This window comes from Hyperoodon ampullatus (assembly GCF_949752795.1).
Source record: "Hyperoodon ampullatus genome assembly, chromosome: 8".
Lineage (NCBI taxonomy): Eukaryota > Metazoa > Chordata > Mammalia > Artiodactyla > Ziphiidae > Hyperoodon > Hyperoodon ampullatus.
The window spans coordinates 74410946-74431986 of record NC_136921.1 but is presented as its reverse complement, the minus strand read 5'-3'; the positions used below and the strand labels follow the sequence as shown (position 1 = coordinate 74431986).

The following is a 21041-nucleotide window of genomic DNA, read 5'->3' as shown; positions in this document are numbered from 1 at the left end:
ACACAAAATCTCAGGAGAATTTTTGTAGTATCATCAGATTCAGTGGTACCAGAGGACAGGCCAAGTAACAGTAAGAGGTACTTAAGTTGGCAGATCTGGATGTAGAATGTTGCCTTACATTTGTCCCCTATTCAGATGTGGAGACAGTTGTCTGTGCTGCAGAGTTCCGACTTGGTGAACACCTGGGACTGAGTTACATGTCAGTGAACAGGCAGGGTTTTCCTCCCCAGAGTTATCATTTTAATGCTCTTGAGTGCATTGCAGTTTTTATCTATATTTCCTTAATCATATTCTACAAAACAGAAATATTCTTCAAGATACTCCATGGAGAATAATGAATTTCATCATCCTAAAAATTAGGAAAATACTTCATATTTCATCCCCTTTTTGGAGAACCTCAATGCACTTTAGCATAATCAAGTTTCTGAGAAATCCTGCACTATGGAAACTTGTCTGAATTGTTTAGTTCACCATTTCCCAGTCTTTCCTAGCATCTTATTGATGTTTCTGTTTTACAGGACACAATTTGGGAACGTTAGCCTGCATTCACAAGCTAGTCCCAGAGTCTTGTAGTACTTGCTCCTGGATTTTGTTAGGCAATTAGGACAATTATAGAAATAGGCTGGTCTTGTCTGATGGTTCAGGGTTGTTAATCTACAAAGCCAGGATGGAGCTTACTAGAATTATTATATGCACAGTAGCAGGTTGATCCCCTGTATGAACAAAGCCACTTCTCCTGTTGGTTTTTATGTTCTGCTATGTCATTCTAGATGCTGAAAATATAAGAGGGCTGAGCTAAATGGTTTAAAGTGCTATATTTTTGTTTTAAAAAATCCATTATGAAATAACTTGTGGGTTTACTCCACTATTATGCACTTATTCTCCATATAACACTTTCAAATGTAATCTTAAAAATACCTTTGACTGGGACTTCCCTGGTGGTGCAGTGGTTGAGAATCCGCCTGCCAATGCAGGGGACACGGGTTTGAGCCCTGCTCCAGGAAGATCCCACGTGCCATGGAGCAACTAAGCCCGTGTGCCACAACTACTGAGCCTGCATGCCACAACTACTGAAGCCCACGCACCTACAGCCCCTGCTCTGCAACAAGAGAAGCCACCACAATGAGAAGCCCGTGCACCGCAACAAAGAGTAGCCCCCACTCACCAAAACTAGAGAAAGCCTGCGTGCAGCAACGAAGACCCAATGCAGCCAAAAATAAAATACATAAAATTAAAAAAAAAACCTTTGACTAAGACCACATGCTAGAAAAATAGACAGTAAGTGTCATCTACAATAGGACCCCTCCTTTATATATATAAACAAAACCCCGTCCCACATTTGTGAATTGGCTTAGCAGATGATGGCACATATGTAATATAAAATACTGTGCAGCCACTAAAATAAATGATAATTATGAAAATTATTTAGAAATATCTTAAAGTAAGTAAAAAAAAAGACCCTAATATAAAATGGTAAATATGCCATAATTACAACTAGTTAAAATATTCATGCATGTAGACAAGGGTTAGAAACTTATATACAGAAATAAAAATAATCATCGTATTAGTGTTGTAATTGTTGCTATTTTCTTATTTTATACCATTTAAAATATTGTATCTTAACAGTCATAATAAATCAAAACTTTTTTATGATTTTATTAAACCTGCCATAAATAAGGGATAGACTGCAATATTTTTAGATGTCCATTTAGAGCTGGTTATAGTTTTACTCTAAAATGACTATATTTAAATAATATAGTAAAAGATTATTGAGATTTATTATGTTTTTGGTATATAAAACATATACTTTTACTCCCATTTCCCTAGGTCAGGACCTCCTCATCTCTGAACTTTTTAAATAACCTCCTTGTTGATCCAGGTTTGCCTGATCCCCTCCTCTTCATCTTCCACTTTTATTGTTCACCCTCCTTCTAGCCCATCCTCCATCTTGCTGCCTTGGAAATCTTTCCAAAACACAGATCTGAGCTGGCATGGTCAGCTTAATATCCCTCAGCAGCTTCCCAGTGCCCGGAGCTCTCTCCACCCAAAATAGTGCCAGGATGTACCCCGTCCTTGCCTTGCTCATGCTGTTACTTCTCCTGGAGTATTCACCTATGCTTCTGACTATCTCAGTGTCCTGGCAAGTACCTAATCCATGTTAGGAATTTAGTATGTGGTCTGAATTAGTGAACAGGAGAATAAAACCACATTAGATTGAGTGTTTCTACTGTTAGTTATTTTTTAAACCTATATATATGTTTATGATTGTAAAATAATTGATTGAGATAATGTCTATTTCAGATGTAAAATCGAATCTGAAATAAAATCCTTACTCAATGAAGAGAATATTGGAAATGAATGTCTTTCTGACCTTATGAATTTCGGTAGGTTTTTTTCTTCTTTTTTTTTTGGTTCCACATTTAAAGGGGAGCTTTGTTTTGAAGATGAAAGTGGGCCACACACTTCATGTTCTTTTAATATTGCTGTTTGCTTTTTTCTAAAGGAATCCAAAAATAATCTGCATCTAATGACCTGTTCTTGAAGAAACTTAAAATAATAATGTGTTGCTTTGATTTAATTTTGTTTCACCATAGAACAAGAGTTATCAGAACAATGGTGCACATATCTTAAAAATGTAATAAATCCTCTTCAGCAATTGAGAGCAGATCTAAAATACAGACAGCATCACATTTCACAGCATTCACACTCGCACAGTGAATCTAACTCTGTGAAAGTACTGGAAGAGGTCAGTATATTTCCTTTACTTTTAATAATATAATATTTTATTTTTACCCAATTGGAAGAGTTGGAGATAAGAAACATGTACGTCTTATGTATATAAATAGAAGGTATAGCAAATTCTATCTACTCGGTATCTTAAACATATCCCTGAATCTGTCCAAACACGCTAATTTCTCACTGAGAATGTTTTGATGACCTCGTAACTGGCCTACCCGCTTTCATTCTTGCCTCTCCTTCCAGGGATCAAGTTACCCCCCTGGGAAATCCCTTCAGGGCTCCTACCGGCCCACAATTCCTCCTACGATAGGGGCGGGGCGGGTGCGCAGCCATTAGCACTGACTTATCGAGAGATCGTTAGCGCGAAACCATTAGCACGTGACCACGAGCGAGCGACCCTTAGCGCTGTGGCTGGAGGTCCCGCTCCGGCACCAGTCAGCTTTATGGTGGTCCTCGCGGCAGAGAATGTGGTGAGAGGCGGGTCGCAGCCTTCTCCCCCGGACCCTCCAGGCCCATTGGCCATGGGCCAACGGTGAGCTGGGGGGCGCCCCGGGACAGCTGTCGTCTGCGGAGCTCCAGAGCCCCTGCCACGGCCGCCCACTGGCCGGGCCCAGGCCTTGAAGCAGCCGCAAACCTCTCCTCCATTCCTACCTCTGAGACCTAATGGCGGCAGCGGTCTCCGTGGTCGCAGTCCGTGGGTCCCGGCCCTGTTTGGGCGACCTGAGGGCCGGCTGGGTCCTGGGCGTCTTGCTCCCTCAGTGATGTCGTTTGGGCAGGGTCTGGGGACCCGGCCCTGAGGGCACTGCCCGCTGAGATCTGCCTCCTCAGCCGGGCCTGGGCAGTGGCTGGAGGACCCAGACGGGTGCTGGACCAACGTTCCTGGGTCTGGTAAGTGGCCGCGCAGGGACCCTTTCCTCTTAGCCTGGGCCTGGACCTCGGAGGGCGAAAGTTGAGCCTTGGGACCTTGCCCTTTCTTGTAGAACAGAGAGTAACATTTTGTTCTGGTGGAGGTTTACAGGAACATCATGACCTGACCACGACCTGGCCTCAAGAACAAAGGATCTGACACCAAGAAGTTTGCAACAACTAACCACGCCCTTCTCTCACCTTTCCTGTAACAGGGCTTTGCTGAAAGCCTTCGGGGAGTTTGGGTTTTTTTAAGGCACGAGCCACCTGTCTCCTGGCATGGCCCTGCGATAAACCTTTCTTTGCGCCAAACTCTGACATTTTGGTATTGTTTGGCCTCGCTGTACGTCAAGCACACGGTAACACTCCCTGTACGTCTCCCTATCCGCCTCCTTTAGTCTCACCTCCTACGTGACACCCTCTTTTTCCTACTAGACCTTGTCCCACCGACGCTGGCCTTCTTCCTATTCCTCACATAAACCAGACTCCTTCCTGCCTCGAGGCCTTTGCACTGGCTGTTTCTTCTGTCCTACTCATGGCCCTTTTTGTCTTTTTGGTCTTAGCTTAAATGTCCTCTCCTCCGAGAGGCTTGTCCTGACCACGTGTATGAGAGAAGACCCAGTCACTCCCTATTACCTCAGCCAGTTTTTACCTCACTTACCTCCTCCTGATATTTTCTTACTTACTTTTTATGAGTTTAAGACTATCTTCCCTGACTAGAGCATAAGTTCCATTATCATAGTTGCCCTAGATGTAGGCTTTTAGGTGATTTTTCTTACTTTTTCAGTTATTCTGTAGTATTGTCATATTGCTTTCATAAATAATAATTTAAAATAAACATTAAAAATCCATGCCCAACTGGGGATTAGAGGCAAGGATGCAAGGAAAGGAGCGGGTGATTAAAGCAGAGGCAATCTGGAAAGCTTTCTGCTTCATCACAAACAAAATCCAAATATGAGTGCAGAGTGGCTATGACTGAGCCCATTTTTGGGTTATGTGTCTAGAAGCTCCTTTAAGGCTCCTTTGTCTGATGGGCACTGCTTGGCTATGGCATCTCTTGAACCCTCTTCCATGGGTCCTCAAAGGGACTTTCCCTTATCTAATCTGTCATCATTTAATGGCTTTTGAGAAAAATTCCTGTGACTTTAAATATAAATATTGGATAAATGAATAATTTGCATACCACTTGTTCTAAATGTCCTATAGGTTGACTTCGTGAAGAAACAATTGAAAGCCGTCTATGAAAGACTTAGGCTAGAGCAACAGAAAATAGAAAATTATCTTTCAGACTGGAGTTTGAAAGTAAGTGTGATATAGGTAGTAATTTATCAATTTGTCATTTACATTAAATAAAATAATCATACAATTTTTTTTCAGACACTTGATCATTCTTCAGAAGAAAGAAGTAACCTGCTTAGTGAAATGCCCGTGGAATTAGAAACTTTGGAATGTCCATACCCTGACTTGAAGTTTTCAATCCTTAATGAATTCCGTAACTTTACAGAGAAATATCAAAAGAAACTTCAGGATTTTGATATGCAGTTAGAAGATATATACAGGTAATAAAACTACTTGAATTATCTAAATTTTTGCCACCAAATTTTTACTTTTTTAGGGGTCACTATACTTCCTGTTTACTGTTCTCATAGATACTTTGTGATTGGAATACAGACTATCAATAGATGTTTAGATTTACTATTTGTTGAATAGAGAGGTTTTTTTTTCTCCAAAGTAATTTCCTTGAAATAATGGTTTTAAAGATTTTTATAAGTTTGAAACTTGATGAAAATATCCCTCTTATTTATCTCTTTACTACACAGGTAAGAAATAGTTTTCAAACGTGAATTTTTGATAACTATGAATTTTTATTTCAAGATGTGAAGCTCTTCTTCAATGGAAATTTACAAATCAGTACTAAAAATCAATTACAATGGAAAATATACCCATGGAATTATGTTACTTGTAATCTACTGTGATTTTGCCCTATAGTGATCACAAAGTATGTTTTATAAATATTTTTTTAGAAAATGCACTTTTTTTTAATTGAAGTTAAAAAAAGTGGATTTACAATATTGTGTTATTTTCAGGTATACAGCAAAGTAACTCAGTTATATATATACATATTTTTTCAGATTATCTTCCATAATAGGTTGTTACAAGATATTGAATATAGTTCTCTGTGCTATACTGTAAATCCTTGTTGCTTATGTATTTCATGTGTAATAGTTTATATGAGTTAATCCCAAACTCCTAATTTTTCCCTCCCTGTCCCTCCCTTTCCCCTTTGGTAACCATAAGTTTGTGTTCTATGTCTGTGAGTCTGTTTCTTTTTTGTATATAGATTCATTTGCATTATTTTTTAGATTCCACATGTAAGTGATAGTATATAATATTCGTCTTTCTCTGACTTAATTCACTTAGTATGGTATTCTTTAGGTCCCATCCTTGTTGCTGCAAATAGCAATAAGAAAATGCACTTTCGATTGTATCCTGAGAATGACAATCCTCTTCTGAATGACAAGTATAATGTTAAGTGACTTAAAATTCAGTGTCGGCAGGGCCATCTTCTCTAGTGTAAATTCTATATTAAAATTCATTTAATGAACAAACCCAGAAATGCCACCCTGGGTCAGATCAGTAGCCTACTTCATGTAGTGTTCTGTATATGAAATTTCTGGGAAATGTTTTGTAGGAAAATATGCTTTTTATTATATTGACCTCAAAAATTTCCCCAAAGAATATATACCTTAAAAGAAAGGAAAACTATTGAATATTGTATAGTAAATTAGCAATAGAAGTAAAAGGCTCTTCCTTTGAAATGAAAGAAGATGAATGTGATAAGTATTAGTATTTCTTATATTTCTTTTTTTAAAAAATTAATTTATTTTAGTTTTTGGCTGCATTGGGTCTTCGTTGCTGCATGTGGGCTTTCTCTAGTTGTGGCGAGTGGTGGCTACTCTTCGTTGCGGTGCGCGGGCTTCTCATTGCGGTGGCTTCTCTTGTTGCGGCTCTCAGTGCATGGGCTTCAGTAGTTGCGGCATGTGGGCTCAGTAGTTGTGACTCGCGGGCTCTAGAGCGCAGGCTCAGTAGTTGTGACTCGTGGGCTCTAGAGTGCAGGCTCAGTAGTTGTGTCTCATGGGCTGTAGAGCACAGGCTCAGTAGTTGTGGTGCACAGGCTTAGTTGCTCCACAACATGTGGGATCTTCCCGGACCAGGGATTGAACCTGTGTCCCCTGCATTGGCAAGCGGATTCTTAACCACTGCGCCACCAGGGAAGTCCCTAAATGGGTTGTTTTGAATAAATAGAGGTGGTGGGCATCAGAAATCTGTGGCTGGTGGGGAGTAAGGCATGTAAATGCACTGTTCTAACTAGCGCAGTGAATTATATATTCAATTGTAATATTTACTGGACTTTCATTTGCCAGTATCTGCCATTATTTTGATAAGGCCATTTCCCCTTTTGGTTCTAGTTATTAGGCCTTGTGAGAATTCACATAGATTGTATACATATAGTGTACACCTGCACAAGTGAGTGTGTGCATATTTTAAATAGGTGCCTACTGCTACAACATAAGAAGGCTGAAAGATCTAGGGGACATTTTTAAATTGTGAGAAATTTTCATTGGGCTAAAGGCAGTGGACATCATGGTTAGTCCCCAATATTTATTTTAATTCCTCCTATTTTGTAGCAGCTTGCCAGTTTGAGTTGGAATGACTCCAACCCCAGATCCAAAGGTAGACCCTGATTGGGAGTGTGCACCAGTCCATAACTTCATTCCCCCCGGTCACAACAATTAGCTCAGGATGGTCCAAATCTAGGCAAAGCTCAGAACTTTTGTTAGATACTTGTGAGGAGTAGTGCATTTTCTTCCCTGTGGATCTACCAGGAAAGTACATGGCTGTGGTTGCTGCTGGCAGCCATCTTGTGAATGAAGGACAACAGCACACAAGGAGAGGAGAGGGCCCAGACAATCATGGGGAAACTGTTCTGGTACCCTGTTTGAACTGCGTGGGAAGCCAACCTCACTGCTGAATTTTCGAGGGCAATTAGTCTATATTAATGTCTTAAACCAGTTTGAGTATAAAATTCCTAATTTTATATAATAGTTGATTTGATTTCAAAATATCCATGACTCATGAAATTAATCTGTCAATTTAGTACAATTGCAATTGAAGAATCATTCAACATTATTCCAAAAGTTATTAGGAAGATTAAGTTGTAAAATCACCCAAAGTGAAGAATAACTTCTTCAAAATGAAGAATAACTAGGGTGGGGGAGTGGTAAAACTTGCACAGCCAAATATAAATATACATTTTAATATCAAAATAAATTAGGAAGTTCATATGTCTGTAGCAGATCAATGGAACAAAATAGAAATACAGAAAACAGAAAATATCTGTAATAATTTATTGTAAAGGTAAAATTTTTATACTGTGAGGGATTATTTATATGACAGCACTAAATAACAGGGAATTAGAAAGTTAGGTTAGATCTCTTTTTCCATATGACTCAATAAACTCCAGGTGCATTAAAATGTGAAGAAGAAAATAATCATAAAAGAATTAGATAAAAATAAAAACAAGTATTAAATAATCTTGGAGTGGAGAAGGCCTTTTAAAAACACATTACCTGCAGTGAAAATCGTAAAGAAAAAAATTAAATAAATTCAATGACATAAACATTTAATAAAATATAACGGGATGTTTCCTCAGGCAAGTATTAAATCTTTAAAGAATCAAAGGGACTTCCAGTTTTCTGTCCAGCAAGTAAGGAGCTTAGAATTTGCCACTCTGCTCTAATGAGGAGTAGAAAGCTGAACAAACTGGAAAATCAACAACTCTTCTTAACTACCTCAGAGAAGTTAGATCACAGGGCAAACCACTGCCCACAGAGCTGGAGACACAGGTGATATAGAGAATCACAAATTACCTGAGAAGAAACTCGTTTAGCAGAAACCGTCAGGGGAACCAGTGTTGGGGTAGGAACACCTGGACTGTAATTGATGGATTGCTTGAAGCTGAGTTGTGGACAACTTTGAGAGCTAAAAACTCTAGGGGGCCTTAGTTAAGGGGGGTGTCAGCACACTTTTGTGAGTTTTACCTCAAGAAGTTCTACCAGGTACCCACAGTGAATATCTGAGAAAAATCCCCTCGTGCCTCTGAGGGGGGAGGGGAAAATGAACCGTTTGGAAATACTCCAGAGCATTCTGTTCTTAACAAAGGCTGCCCTCAGGGGAAACTATTTTATTGGAGCCCAAACTGCTACAGTTTTATCAGAACCTAACCTACCTGGGGGCGGGAAAATACACAGGTCCAGCAGCGCTAGCCTTCCGTGTGGGGGATGGAAATACCCAACTCCAGCCATCCTGTCCCACCAAAGGGAGGGAAAACTGAGAAGGATTGGTAAAGTTCATAGTCCCCAGATTTTCGACTGTGCTGAGGGTCAGTGCCCCTAACCCTCCCCTCCCTACCCGTCTTCCATGTTGTCAAAAGGTCAACTGTATACTTGAATATACAGTGACTTATTTTTAATTATTCATTGTAGTAGCTAAAGACTGAGGAAACAATCTTAATGTCAATAGGAACTAGTTCTGTAGATTATTGTACAACCATACAATGTATTATTTTCCAGATTAAAAAAAAAAGATGTAGGGAATTCCCTGGTGGTGCAGTGGTTAGGGCTCCACACTTTCACTGCTGGGGGCCTGGGTTCAATCCCTGGTCGGGAAACTAAGATCATGCAAGCCACACAGTTTGGCCAAAAAAAAAAGTAAATACTTAGCATTCACTGATATGGAACACTTTCCAAGGGTCAGGGTTAAGGTGTGATATAAGGTTAATAAGCAAGCCTTATATACAATGTACAGTACACATTGTGTAAAACAGGAAAAAGTAAAACACATACACACACACAGATACATATTTGCTTTTATATGTCTGAAAAAATATGCAAAAATTGATAACATTTGTTGCCTTTGGGAATGGGAGCTAGATGCCTGGGTGGGGGGGAATATGAGAGAGAATTTTTATTGTAACTCCCCCCTTTTATTATACCTTTTGAATTTTGAAGCCTGTGAATATACTGTCTATTCTAAAAACAAGGAATTTTTTAAGGAAAAAATAAGGGTAAAAAACAAATGACAAATGGGAAACGTTGGCAAATATCAGGCACAAAAAATTAAAATCTCTAACATATAAAAACACTTTGCAAAATTAATTGATTGTTGAACAGGCAGAAGAGAAAAGGGACAAAAGAGAGGAAGAAGTGACTTATCATATATATTTTCCGCAAATATTTGTTGAACAATTACTGGCATAAAATAAACAAAAACCCCTGTACTCATGAGGCAGGTTGGAGACACACAACAAACTATAAACACCCTAGGTAAGTAAATTATCCACAGTAGTATATTAGAAGGTGATAAGTGCTATGGAACAATAGAGATTAGAGGAAAAGAGAAGTTGCTAGGATTGTGGGGCAGGGGACAGACTACAGTGTTTTTTTGATTCTTTTTGCATGTGGACCATTTTTAAAGTCCTTATTGAATTTGTTACAATACCGCTTCTGTTTTATGTTTTGGTTTTTTGGCCACCAGGCCTGTGGGATCTTAGCACCCCGACCAGGGATGGAACCCGCAACCCCCCGCATTGGAAGGCGAAGTCTTAACCACTGGACCGCCAGGGAAGTCCCAACAGGTTGCAAATTTGAATAAAAGTTTGGGGATAGTCCTGGTTGAGGAAGTGACAGTGAAGGAAAGTCATGAAGGGGGTGAGAGGGCTAGCCATGCAGAAATTTGCGGTATGAGTGTTCTAGCCAGTGTTTACTGAGGTGGGCACGTTTCTTGCAAGAGGCTTGTGTGGCAGGAATAGAGTGATAGACGGGGAGAGGAATAGAAGATGGTCAAAGAAGTAAGGGTGAGGGTGGGACATTTAGAGCCTGGTAGCCATTTATAAAACTTCTGATTTTACTCTGAGTGATATGGGAAGCTACTGGGAGCAGAAGTGTGAGGAAGTGTGCTAACTAGACCTAACTTATGTTTTAGCAGAATCACTTTGGCAGTTATTGTGTTTAAGATGGAGGAAAGGAGGGCCAAGAAAAGACTGAACCCTTAGAAAGTTATTAAACCCAGGTGGGATATAGGGGTGGCCTGCATCAGGAAGTGGAGATGGTGTGAAATAGTCAGCTTCTGGACACATTTTAAAGGTAGAGCCAACAGCATCTGCTGACAGACTTAAAATAAGGTATGTGAGGAAAAGAAAGCAGCAGAATAGTCCAAAATTTTGTGGTTGAGCAACTGGAAGGATGAAGTTACCATCAACTGAGTTGGGGAAGATTGTAAGCAAAGCAGAGGGGGAAATCAGGCATTCAGATTTGGACATGTTGAGTTTGATGCTATCAGATGTCCAAGTACAGACTTTATGAAGGCAGTCAGTAATATGAGTTTGGAGTTCAGGAGAGAAATCTGAGCTGGAGATACATGTTTGTGAGTCACCAGCATGAAACCGGATGTGATCACCAAAAGAGTGTGAAGGGACAAAGGAGAGGATCAAAGACTAGTTCCTTGTGAAACTGCACAACTCAGATCGGATTTGCACACAGCCAGAACTCTGACTGGGACTTGAACACTCGGGCTGAGACTTCCACTCAGCCAAAACTCGGATTGGGACATGAATCCATGGGCTGGGACTCAAACCCACGGTCTTTCAATCAAGATTGCACACCTGGTCTCAGGACTTAATGAAGCTCAGGTTCTTTATGTCTCAGTGCAGGAGGAATTCAGGGAGAAGCAAAGTGATAGGTAAGAAGTGAATTTATTTAGAGAGCTACGCATTCCATAGACAGAATGCTGTCAGTCTCAGAAGGTGAGAGCAGCCCCAGAATATGGGATGGTTAGTTTTTACAGGCTGGGTAATTTCATAGGCTAATAAGTGGGAGGATTATTCCAACTATTTTGGGGAAACGGCAGGGATTTCCAGGAATTGGGCCACCACCCACTTTTTGTCCTTTTATGGTCAGCCTCAGAACTGTCATCGTGCCTGTGGGTCTGTCATTTAGCCTATGCTAATGCATTACAATGTGTGTATAATGAGGCTCAAGGTCTACCGGGAGTCGAATCTTCCAACATCTTGGACCTAGTTGGTTCTAACCAGTTTATGTCATATCCTTAAAGGCTATGTCATTCTTTTAAAGGTCGTGCCCTGCCCCCTTTCCTCCTGTTTCACCTGGGTCTGCTGTCATTACATTGTCAGCAAGAAGAAGGGTAACCAACAAAGGACACTGAGGGAAGGTCTGTGAGATACAAAGAAAACCAAGAGTGTGCTGTCCCAGAAGGCAAGGGAAGAGGGAGCGGGCAGCACCGTGAGGAGGAGGGGCGATCCACTGAGTAAATGTTGCTAGGTCAAATAAAATAGGACTCATGGTTGACTACTGGCTCCACATGGAGGTCTTTGTGACCATTTTCACTGAAGAAGTGGGAACAAATGCCCAACTGGTTTGGGTTGAAGTGAATGAGAGGAAACAATTGAAGGCAATGAGCATAGATAACTCTTTTGCGGTTATTTTGCAAAGGAGAGCAAGAAAGTAAGGTCAGACTTTTATGTTGTTGTTGTTTTGTCTTTTGCTTAAAATGGGACAAATATTAGTATGTTTGATGCTGATGAGAATAATCCAGTAATAAGATTTAGTGCACAAGTGGAGGAATAAGCACGAATGGTTCATCTACTACAGTAACGGGTGGGGATGCAAGATTCTATGGTCAGATGCTGGGAGGTGAATTGATATCCTCGTGACAGTCCATGGAACTCTGGATGGTAATTCTAAATACAAATGACAGAGAAATTTTTGAAAACCTCTTTCCTCATTAAAGCAATGAAAAATTTTAAAATACTGATTTTTACCTATAAAATGGTAAAACACAAAAGAAGTTTTTAAGAATCTTTCTTATTTATTTATTTATTTATTTTTGGCTGTGTTGGGTCTTCGTTGCTGTGCGTGGGCTTTCTCTACTTGCGGTGAGTGGGGGTGCGTGGGCTTCTCATTGTCATGGCTTCTCGTTGTGCAGCATAGGCTCTAGGTACTCAGGCTTCAGTAGTTGTGGCACATGGGCTCAGTAGTTGTGGCTTGCGGGCTCTAGAATGCAGGCTCAGTAGTTGCGGCGCATGGGCTTAGTTGCTCCGCGGCATGTGGGATCTTCCCGGGCCAGGGCTTGAACCCGTGTCCCTTGCATTGGCAGGCAGATTCTTAACCACTGCACCACTAGGGAAGCCCAAAACACAAAAGAAATTTATCCAAGTTTAAAAATATGGAAGAAATGGGCATTTTTATACAGGACTAGTGAATAAACACTTTTGGAAGACAATCGGGCAATATGTCATCAAATATCTTTATAAGTGTAAATTCTCTTTGTCTCTTTAGAAATAATCTTAAAGGAAATAATCATAGAAGTGAAATAAATAGTTGGCTTCAAGGGTGTTCAATATTGTTTTTCTTTCTTAAGTGATAGCAAAATCTTCAAAATGACTAAATAGCCAACAAATAGCTTCATCAATTATGATACATCCACACAATTGAATACTACAGTCATTAAGAATTATATTAAAGAATTTTAATGACACCGGTAGTTGCGATAATTTGCTGTGCAATTAAGAATCAGGCCACAAAATAGCTTGCATAACATGGGTTCTCTTTTTTTTTTTCCCTTTCCCTCTGAAAGTGTTACATCCATTTAGCCACAGAAAAAATAGACTGAGAGGTTATCCACCCAAATAAACAATAACAATAGCTGTCCCCAGGTAGTAACATTATAAATAATTTTGGCATACATACTGTTTCTATTTTATAAAGCAAAAATACAGATCTTTAAAAATCTAAGATAAAGAGGGAAGACGGAACCATTGATATTTATTGAGTGCCTATTACATGATATGACAAGTACATGTAATTTTAATCCTCAATACACCCCATTTCAAAAGCTCTATTTTACAGATTTGTTTTACAGCTGCAGCTGTAGATGAGCAATTTTCCCAAAATTTCTGAACTAGTAGATAGCTGAGCAGGAATGAGTTTCTTCTGCTCATCTGAATAGAAAGCTTCTCCCTCACACCACACTACTTCAAGCATGTATATGCACCAGGATGTTGGTAAATTGGGTTGACTACTAGAGCAGTGCTATTTAATAGAAGTAGGCTGTGAGCCACATTGATAATTTAAAATTTTTATGTGGCCATATTAAAATATTTTAAAAGATAAAATGTATTATGGTAGTATATTTTAACTTAATAGTGCCAAGTGTGATTAATAGTAGTGCCAGTAGTGATTCAATGTAAATAGTGCCAATAGTGATTCAATAGTGCCAACAGTGATTCAATGTAAATCAGTATTTAATTATTAATAAGATATATGACATTCTTTTTTCATACAAAGTCTTTGAAATCCGGTTTGCACTTCACACCACAGCACACCTGAATTGGGACTGGCCACATTTCAAGTGCCGAATAGCCACTTGTGTCTAGTGGCTTCTATCTTGGACAACAGACCTTTAAAGGATATTGTCTTTTACTACAACATTTTTTTAAGAGTTGGCTGCAATTGAACCTATTTATTTATTCAGTATGTTTGTGAAGCTATTTAGATTCTGTTTGGGCTGTATTTCATTAGTAACATGAAGACAGTTTAATTGCTTGTTTTAGACTCAGATGAGATTGTGGCTTTAATTTTCTAACATTTGGATGAATGAATCATATGGATGAGACATAATTGATGCTCCATTCAGCTATGTCAGATCTGAAGCCAATATGTGGCAAAAGCTATAGAATGATAACAAGTAATTTCTACTTTATTGTTTGATAAGTTATTAAATTTTATAGTGTTGATTCATAATCATTATTCTAATTATAATTATATAATTATTCTAGTAATAATTATGAGATCTAAATCTTGAATGCTATTGAAAATCCACAATGATTTTTTTGAATTTTATATTATTTATTTTTTTTACAACAGGTTCTTATTAGTTATCCATTGTATACATATTAGTGTATATATGTCAATCACAATCTCCCAATTCATCACACCACCACCCCCCTGCTGCCACTTTCCCCACTTGGTATCCGTACATTTGTTCCCTACATCTGTCTCAATTTCTGCCCTGCAAACCAGTTCATCTGTACCATTTTTCTTGGTTCCACATATATGCGTTAATATACAATGTTTGTTTTTCTCTTTCTGACTTACTTCACTCTGTATGACCATCTCTAGATTCATCCACGTCTCTACAAATGACTCAATTTCGTTCCTTTTTATGGCTGAGTAATATTCCATTGTATATCTGTACCACATCTTCCTTATCCATTTGTCTGTCGATGGGCATTTAGGTTGCTTCCATGACTGGGCTATTGTAAATAGTGCTGCGATGAACATTGGCGTGCATGTGTCTTTTTGAATTATGGTTTTCTCTGGGTATATGCCCAGTAGTGGGATTGCTGGGTCATATGGTAATTCTATTTCTAGTTTTTTAAGGAACCTCCATACTGTTCTCCATAGTGGCTGTATCAGTTTACATTCCCACCAACAGTGCAAGAGGGTTCCCTTTTCTCCACACCCTCTCCAGCATTTGTTGTTTGTAGATTTTCTGATGATGGCCATTTTGACTGGTGTGAGGTGATACCTCATTGTAGTCTTGATTTGCATTTCTCTAATAATTAGTGATGTTGAGCAGCTTTTCATGTGCTTCTTAGCCATCTGTATGTCTTCTTTGGAGAAATATCTATTTAAGTCTTCTGCCCCTTTTTTGATTGGGTTGTTTCTTTTTTTAATATTGAGCTGCATGAGCTGTTTATATATTTTGGAGATTAATCCTTTGTCCGTAGATTCGTTTGCAAATATTTTCTCCCATTCTGAGAGATGCCTTTTCGTCTTGTTTGTAGTTTCCTTTGCTGTGCAAAAGCTTTTAAGATTCATTAGGTCCCATTTGTTTATTTTTGTTTTTATTTCCATTACTCTAGGAGGTGCATCAGAAAAGATCTTGCTGTGATTTATGTCAAAGAGTGTTCTTCCTATGTTTTCCTCTAAGAGTTTTATAGTGTCCAGTCTTACATTTAGGTCTCGAATCCATTTTGAGTTTATTTTTGAGTATGATGTTAGGGAGTGTTCTAATTTCATTCTTTTACACATAGCTGTCCAGTTTTCCTAGCACCACTTATTGAAGAGACTGTCTTTTCTCCATTGTATATCCTTGCCTCCTTTGTCATAGATTACTTGACCATAGGTGCGTGGGTTTACCTCTGGGCTTTCTAACCTGTTGCATTGATCTATATTTCTGGTTTTTTGCCAGTGCCATATTGTCTTGATTACTGTAGCTTTGTAGTATAGTCTGAAGTCAGGGAGTCTGATTCCTCCAGCTCCGTTTTTTTCCCTCAAGACTGCTTTGGCTATTTGGGGTCTTTTGTGTCTCCATACAAATTTTAAGAGTTTTTGTTCTAGTTCTGTAAAAAATGCCACTGGTAATTTGATAGGGATTGCATTGAATCTGTAGATTGCTTTGGGTAGTATAGTCATTTTCACAATATTGATTCTTCCAATCCAGGAACATGGTATATCTCTCCATCTGTTTGTATCATCTTTAATTTCTTTCATCAGTGTCTTATAGTTTTCTGCATACAGGTCTTTTGTCTCCCTAGGTAGGTTTATTCCTAGGTATTTCATTCTTTTTGTTGCAGTGGTAAATGGGAGTGTTTCTTTAATTTCTTTTTCAGGTTTTTCATCATTAGTGCATAGGAATGCAAGAGATTTCTGTGCATTAATTTTGTATCCTGCAACTTTACCAAATTCATTAATTAGCTCTAGTAGTTTTCTGGTGGCACCTTTAGGATACTCTATGTATAGTATCATGTCATCTGTAAACAGTGACAGTTTTACTTCTTCTTTTCCACTTTGTATTCCTTTTATTTCTTTTTCTTCTCTGCCAAATTCATTAATTAGCTCTAGTAGTTTTCTGGTGGCACCTTTAGGATACTCTATGTATAGTATCATGTCATCTGTAAACAGTGACAGTTTTACTTCTTCTTTTCCACTTTGTATTCCTTTTATTTCTTTTTCTTCTCTGATTGCCGTGGCTGGGACTTCCAAAACTATGTTGAATAATAGTGGCGAGAGTGGACATCCTTGTCTTGTTCCTGATCTTAGAGGAAATGCTTTCAGTTTTTCACCATTGAGAATGATGTTTGCTGTGGGTTTGTCATATATGGCCTTTATTATGTTGATGTAGGTTCCCTCTATGCCCACTTTCTGAGAGCTTTTTATCATAAATCGGTGTTGAATTTTGTCAAAAGCTTTTTCTGCATCTATTGAGTTGATCATATGATTTTTCTTCTTCAATTTGTTAATGTGGTGTAACACATTGATGATTTGCATATATTGAAGAATCCTTGCATCCCTGGGATAAATTCCACTTGATCATGGTGTATGATCCTTTTAATGTGTTGTTGGATTCTGTTTGCTAGTATTGTGTTAAGGATTTTTGCATCTATATTCATCAGTGATATTCTTTGGCTATTACTAAAAAAAATCAGTAATTTTCTTTTTTTGTAGTAGCTTTGTCTGGTTTTGGTATCAGGGTGATGGTGGTCTCATAGAATGAGTTTGGGAGTGTTCCTTCCTCTGCAACGTTTTGGAAAAGTTTGATGAGGATGGGTGTTAGCTCTTCTCTAAATGTTTGATAGAATTCACCTGTGAACCTATCTGATCCTGGACTTTTGTTTGTTGGAAGATTTTTCATCACAGTTTCAACTTCATTACTTGTGATTCGTCTGTTCATATTTTCTATTTCTTCCTGGTTCAGTCTTGGAAGGTTACACCTTTCTAAGAATTTGTCCATTTCTTCCAAGTTGTCCATTTTATTGGCATAGTGTTGCTTATAGTAGTCTCTTAGAATGCTTTGTATTTCTGTGGTGTCTGTTTTAACTTCTCCTTTTTCATGTCTAATTTTATTGATTTGAATCCTCTCCCTCTTTTTCTTGATGAGTCTGGCTAATGGTTTATCAATTTTGTTTATCTTCTCACAGAACCAGCTTTTAGTTTTATTGATCTTTGCTATTGTTTTCTTTGTTTCTATTTCATTGATTTCTGCTCTGATCTTTATGATTTCTTTCCTTCTGTTAACATTGCATTTTGTTTGTTCTTCTATCTCTAGTTCCTTTAGGTGTAAGGTTACATTATTTATTTGCAATTTTTCTTGTTTCTTGAGGTAGGCTCGTATTGCTATAAACTTCTCTGCTCATCTACAGCTGCGTCCCATAGGTTTTTTTTTTTTTTTTTTTTTTTTTTTTTTTTTTGTGGTACGCGGGCCTCTCACCGCTGTGGCCTCTCCCGCTGCGGAGCACAGGCTCCGGACGCACAGGCTCAGCAGCCATGGCTCACGGGCCCAGCCGCTCCGCGGCATATGGGATCCTCCCAGACCGGGGCACGAACCCGTATCCCCTGCATCGGCAGGCGGACTCTCAACCACTGCGCCACCAGGGAGGCCCGTCCCATAGGTTTTGGATCGTCATGTTTTCATTGTCATTTGTCTCTAGGTATTTTTTGATTTCCTCTTTGATTTCTTCAGTGATCTCTTGGTTATTTAGTAATGTATTGTTTAGCCTCAGTGTTTTTGTATTTTTTACATTTTTTTCCCTGTAATTTATTTCTAATCTCATAGCATTGTGGTCAGAAAAGATGCTTGATATGATTTCAGTTTTCTTAAGTTTACTGAGGCTTGATTTGTGACCCAAGATGTGATCTATCCTGGAGAATGTTTCGTGCACACTTGAGAAGAAAGTGTAATCTGCAGTTTTTGGATGGAATTTCCTATAAATGTCAATTAAATCTCTCTGATCTATTGTGTCATTTAAAGCTTCTGTTTCCTTATTAATTTTCTGTTTGGATGATCTGTCCATTGGTGTAAGTGAGGTGTTAAAGTCCCCCATTATTTTTGTGTTACTGTTTATTTCCTCTTTTATAGCTGTTAGCATTTGCCTTATGTATTGAGGTGCTCCTATGTTGGGTGCATATATATTTATAATTATTATATCTTCTTCTTGGATTGATCCCTTGGTCATTATGTAGTGTCCGTCCTTGTTTCTTGTAACATTCTTTATTTTAAATTCTATTTTTTCTGGCATGAGTATTGCCACTCCAGCTTTCTTTTGATTTCCATTTGCACGGAATATCTTTTTCCACCCCTCACTTTCAGTCTGTATGTGTCCCTAGGTCTGAAGTGGGTTTCTTGTGGACAGCATATATATGGGTCTTGTTTTTGTATCCATTCAGTGAGCCTCTGTCTTTTGGTTGGAGCATTTAATCCATTCACATTTAAGGTAATTATCGATATATATGTTCCTATTACCATTTTCTTAATTGTTTTGGGTTTGTTTTTGTAGGCCCTTTTCTTCTCTTGTGTTTCCCACTTGGAGAAGTTCCTTTAGCATTTGTTGTAGAGCTGGTTTGGTGGTGCTGAATTCTCTTAGCTTTTGCTTGTCTGTAAAGCTTTTTTTTTTTTTTTTTTTTTTTGCGGTACGCGGGCTTGTCACCACTGCAGCCTCTCCTGCCGCGGTGCACAGGCTCCGGATGCGCAGGCCCTGCGGCCACAGCTCACAGGCCCAGCCACTCCGTGGCATGCGGGATCCCCCCGGACCGGGGCACCAACCTGCACCCCCTGCATCGGCAGGCGGACTCTCAACCACTGCGCCACCAGGGAATCCCTGTAAAGGTTTTGATGTCTCCATCGAATCTGAATGAGATCCTTGCTCAGTAGAGTAATCCTGGTTGTAGTTTCTTCCCTTTCATCACTTTAAATATGTCATGCCACTCCCTTCTGGCTTGTAGAGTTTCTGCTGAGAAATCAGCTTTAACCTTATGGGAGTTCCCTTGTATGTTATTTGTCATTTTTCCCTTGCTGCTTTTAATAATTTTTCTTTGTCTTTAATTTTTGCCCATTTTATTACTATGTGTCTCAGCGTGTTTCTCCTTGGGTTTATCCTGCATTGGACTCTCAGCGCTTCCTGGACTTGGGTGGCTATTTCCTTTCCCATGTTAGGGAAGTTTTTGACTATAATCTCTTCAAATATTTTCTCGGGTCCTTTCTCTGTCTCTTCTCCTTCTGGGACCCCTATAATGCAAATATTGTTCCATTTAATATTGTCCCAGAGGTCTCTTAGGCTGTCTTCATTTCTTTTCATTCTTTTTTCTTTATTCTCTTCCACACGAGTGAATTCCACCATTCTGTCTTCCAGGTCACTTATCCGTTCTTCTGCCTCAGTTATTCTACCATTGATTCCTTCTAGTCTATTATTCAGTTCAGTTATTGTATTGTTCATCTCTTTTTCTTTGTTCTTCAATTCTTCTGTGTCTTTGTTAAACATTTCTTGCATCTTCTAGATCTTTGTCTCCATTCTTTTTCCGAGGTCCTAAATCATCTTCGCTATCATTATTCTGAATTCTTTTTCTGGAAGGTTCCCTATCTCCTCTTCATTTATTTGTTTTTTGGGGTTTTATCTTGTACCTTCATCTGGTACATAGCCCTCTGCCTTTTCATCTTGTGTATCTTTCTGTGAATGTGTTTTTTGTTCCACAGGCTGCAGGATTGTAGTTCTTCTTGCTTCTGCTGCCTGCCCTCTCTAAAATCCACAATGATTTTTAACAATTTTTTCCCTCTGTGTATACATTGCTAACACCCAAAAATTTTATACTTTTTCAACTAAATTATTTCAATTTACCTAATTATTAGTAACTTTCAAAATAACTAGTCAGTAGCTTATGGACTTATTGTTTTTTCTCTTAATACAGAACTAATTACATTTATTAGAGAAAATTTTTTAAAAGTTGAGGCAGGCAAAGAGAAGACTAAAAGCTTATCTAAGTTTCTAACACCAGAGATATCCTCTGGTAGCATTTTGTACATTTCAGATATATGTATATTGTTCATAAAAATGAAAAAATACTCTACACTATCCATTGTTTTTCCAGTTTGTGATCTGGATCCAATATTAGTCATTTTTTCTATAAATGTTTAGTAACCTTTTTCTATTTTTAAGTCACTGTATTAAATATTCTTTATAGCATATTTGTTATTACATGCATGGTATTATGATACATTGTTATAATTCATCCACACAAATGTAACCCATTTTCTGGTTTTGGACAAATATGTATGTATTACATATTTTGATATTTGTTTTAAAACCTTGGAATAAAAAACCTTGTCACCATACTTTGAGTAATCCCACGGTTAATCCTTTTAGATGAATTCCTAGAAATGGAATTGTTGGCCAAAGGGCGTGAAAAATTCTAAGGCTTTTGAGAGTATTGCCATATTGCCTTCCAGGAAAGTAGAAACAATTTATACTTTCACCAACAGGC

The 21041-nt window shown here is 38.6% G+C and overlaps 1 protein-coding gene across 3 annotated transcripts in view; it reads left to right on the top strand.

Moving 5' to 3' along the window:
- The window catches only part of CCDC148 (coiled-coil domain containing 148), a gene marked incomplete at both ends in the record, with an annotated part of 272157 nt that overhangs the window by 109661 nt on the left and 141455 nt on the right, over positions 1–21041 (top strand). For all 3 annotated transcript variants that reach the window (XM_079709817.1, XM_079709816.1, XM_079709815.1), the window contains 4 exons: positions 2302–2384; positions 2595–2746; positions 4852–4947; positions 5023–5204. In XM_079709817.1, the coding sequence (XP_079565943.1) occupies positions 2302–2384; positions 2595–2746; positions 4852–4947; positions 5023–5204 (513 nt within the window). The remainder of the gene's footprint in view (positions 1–2301; positions 2385–2594; positions 2747–4851; positions 4948–5022; positions 5205–21041) is intronic.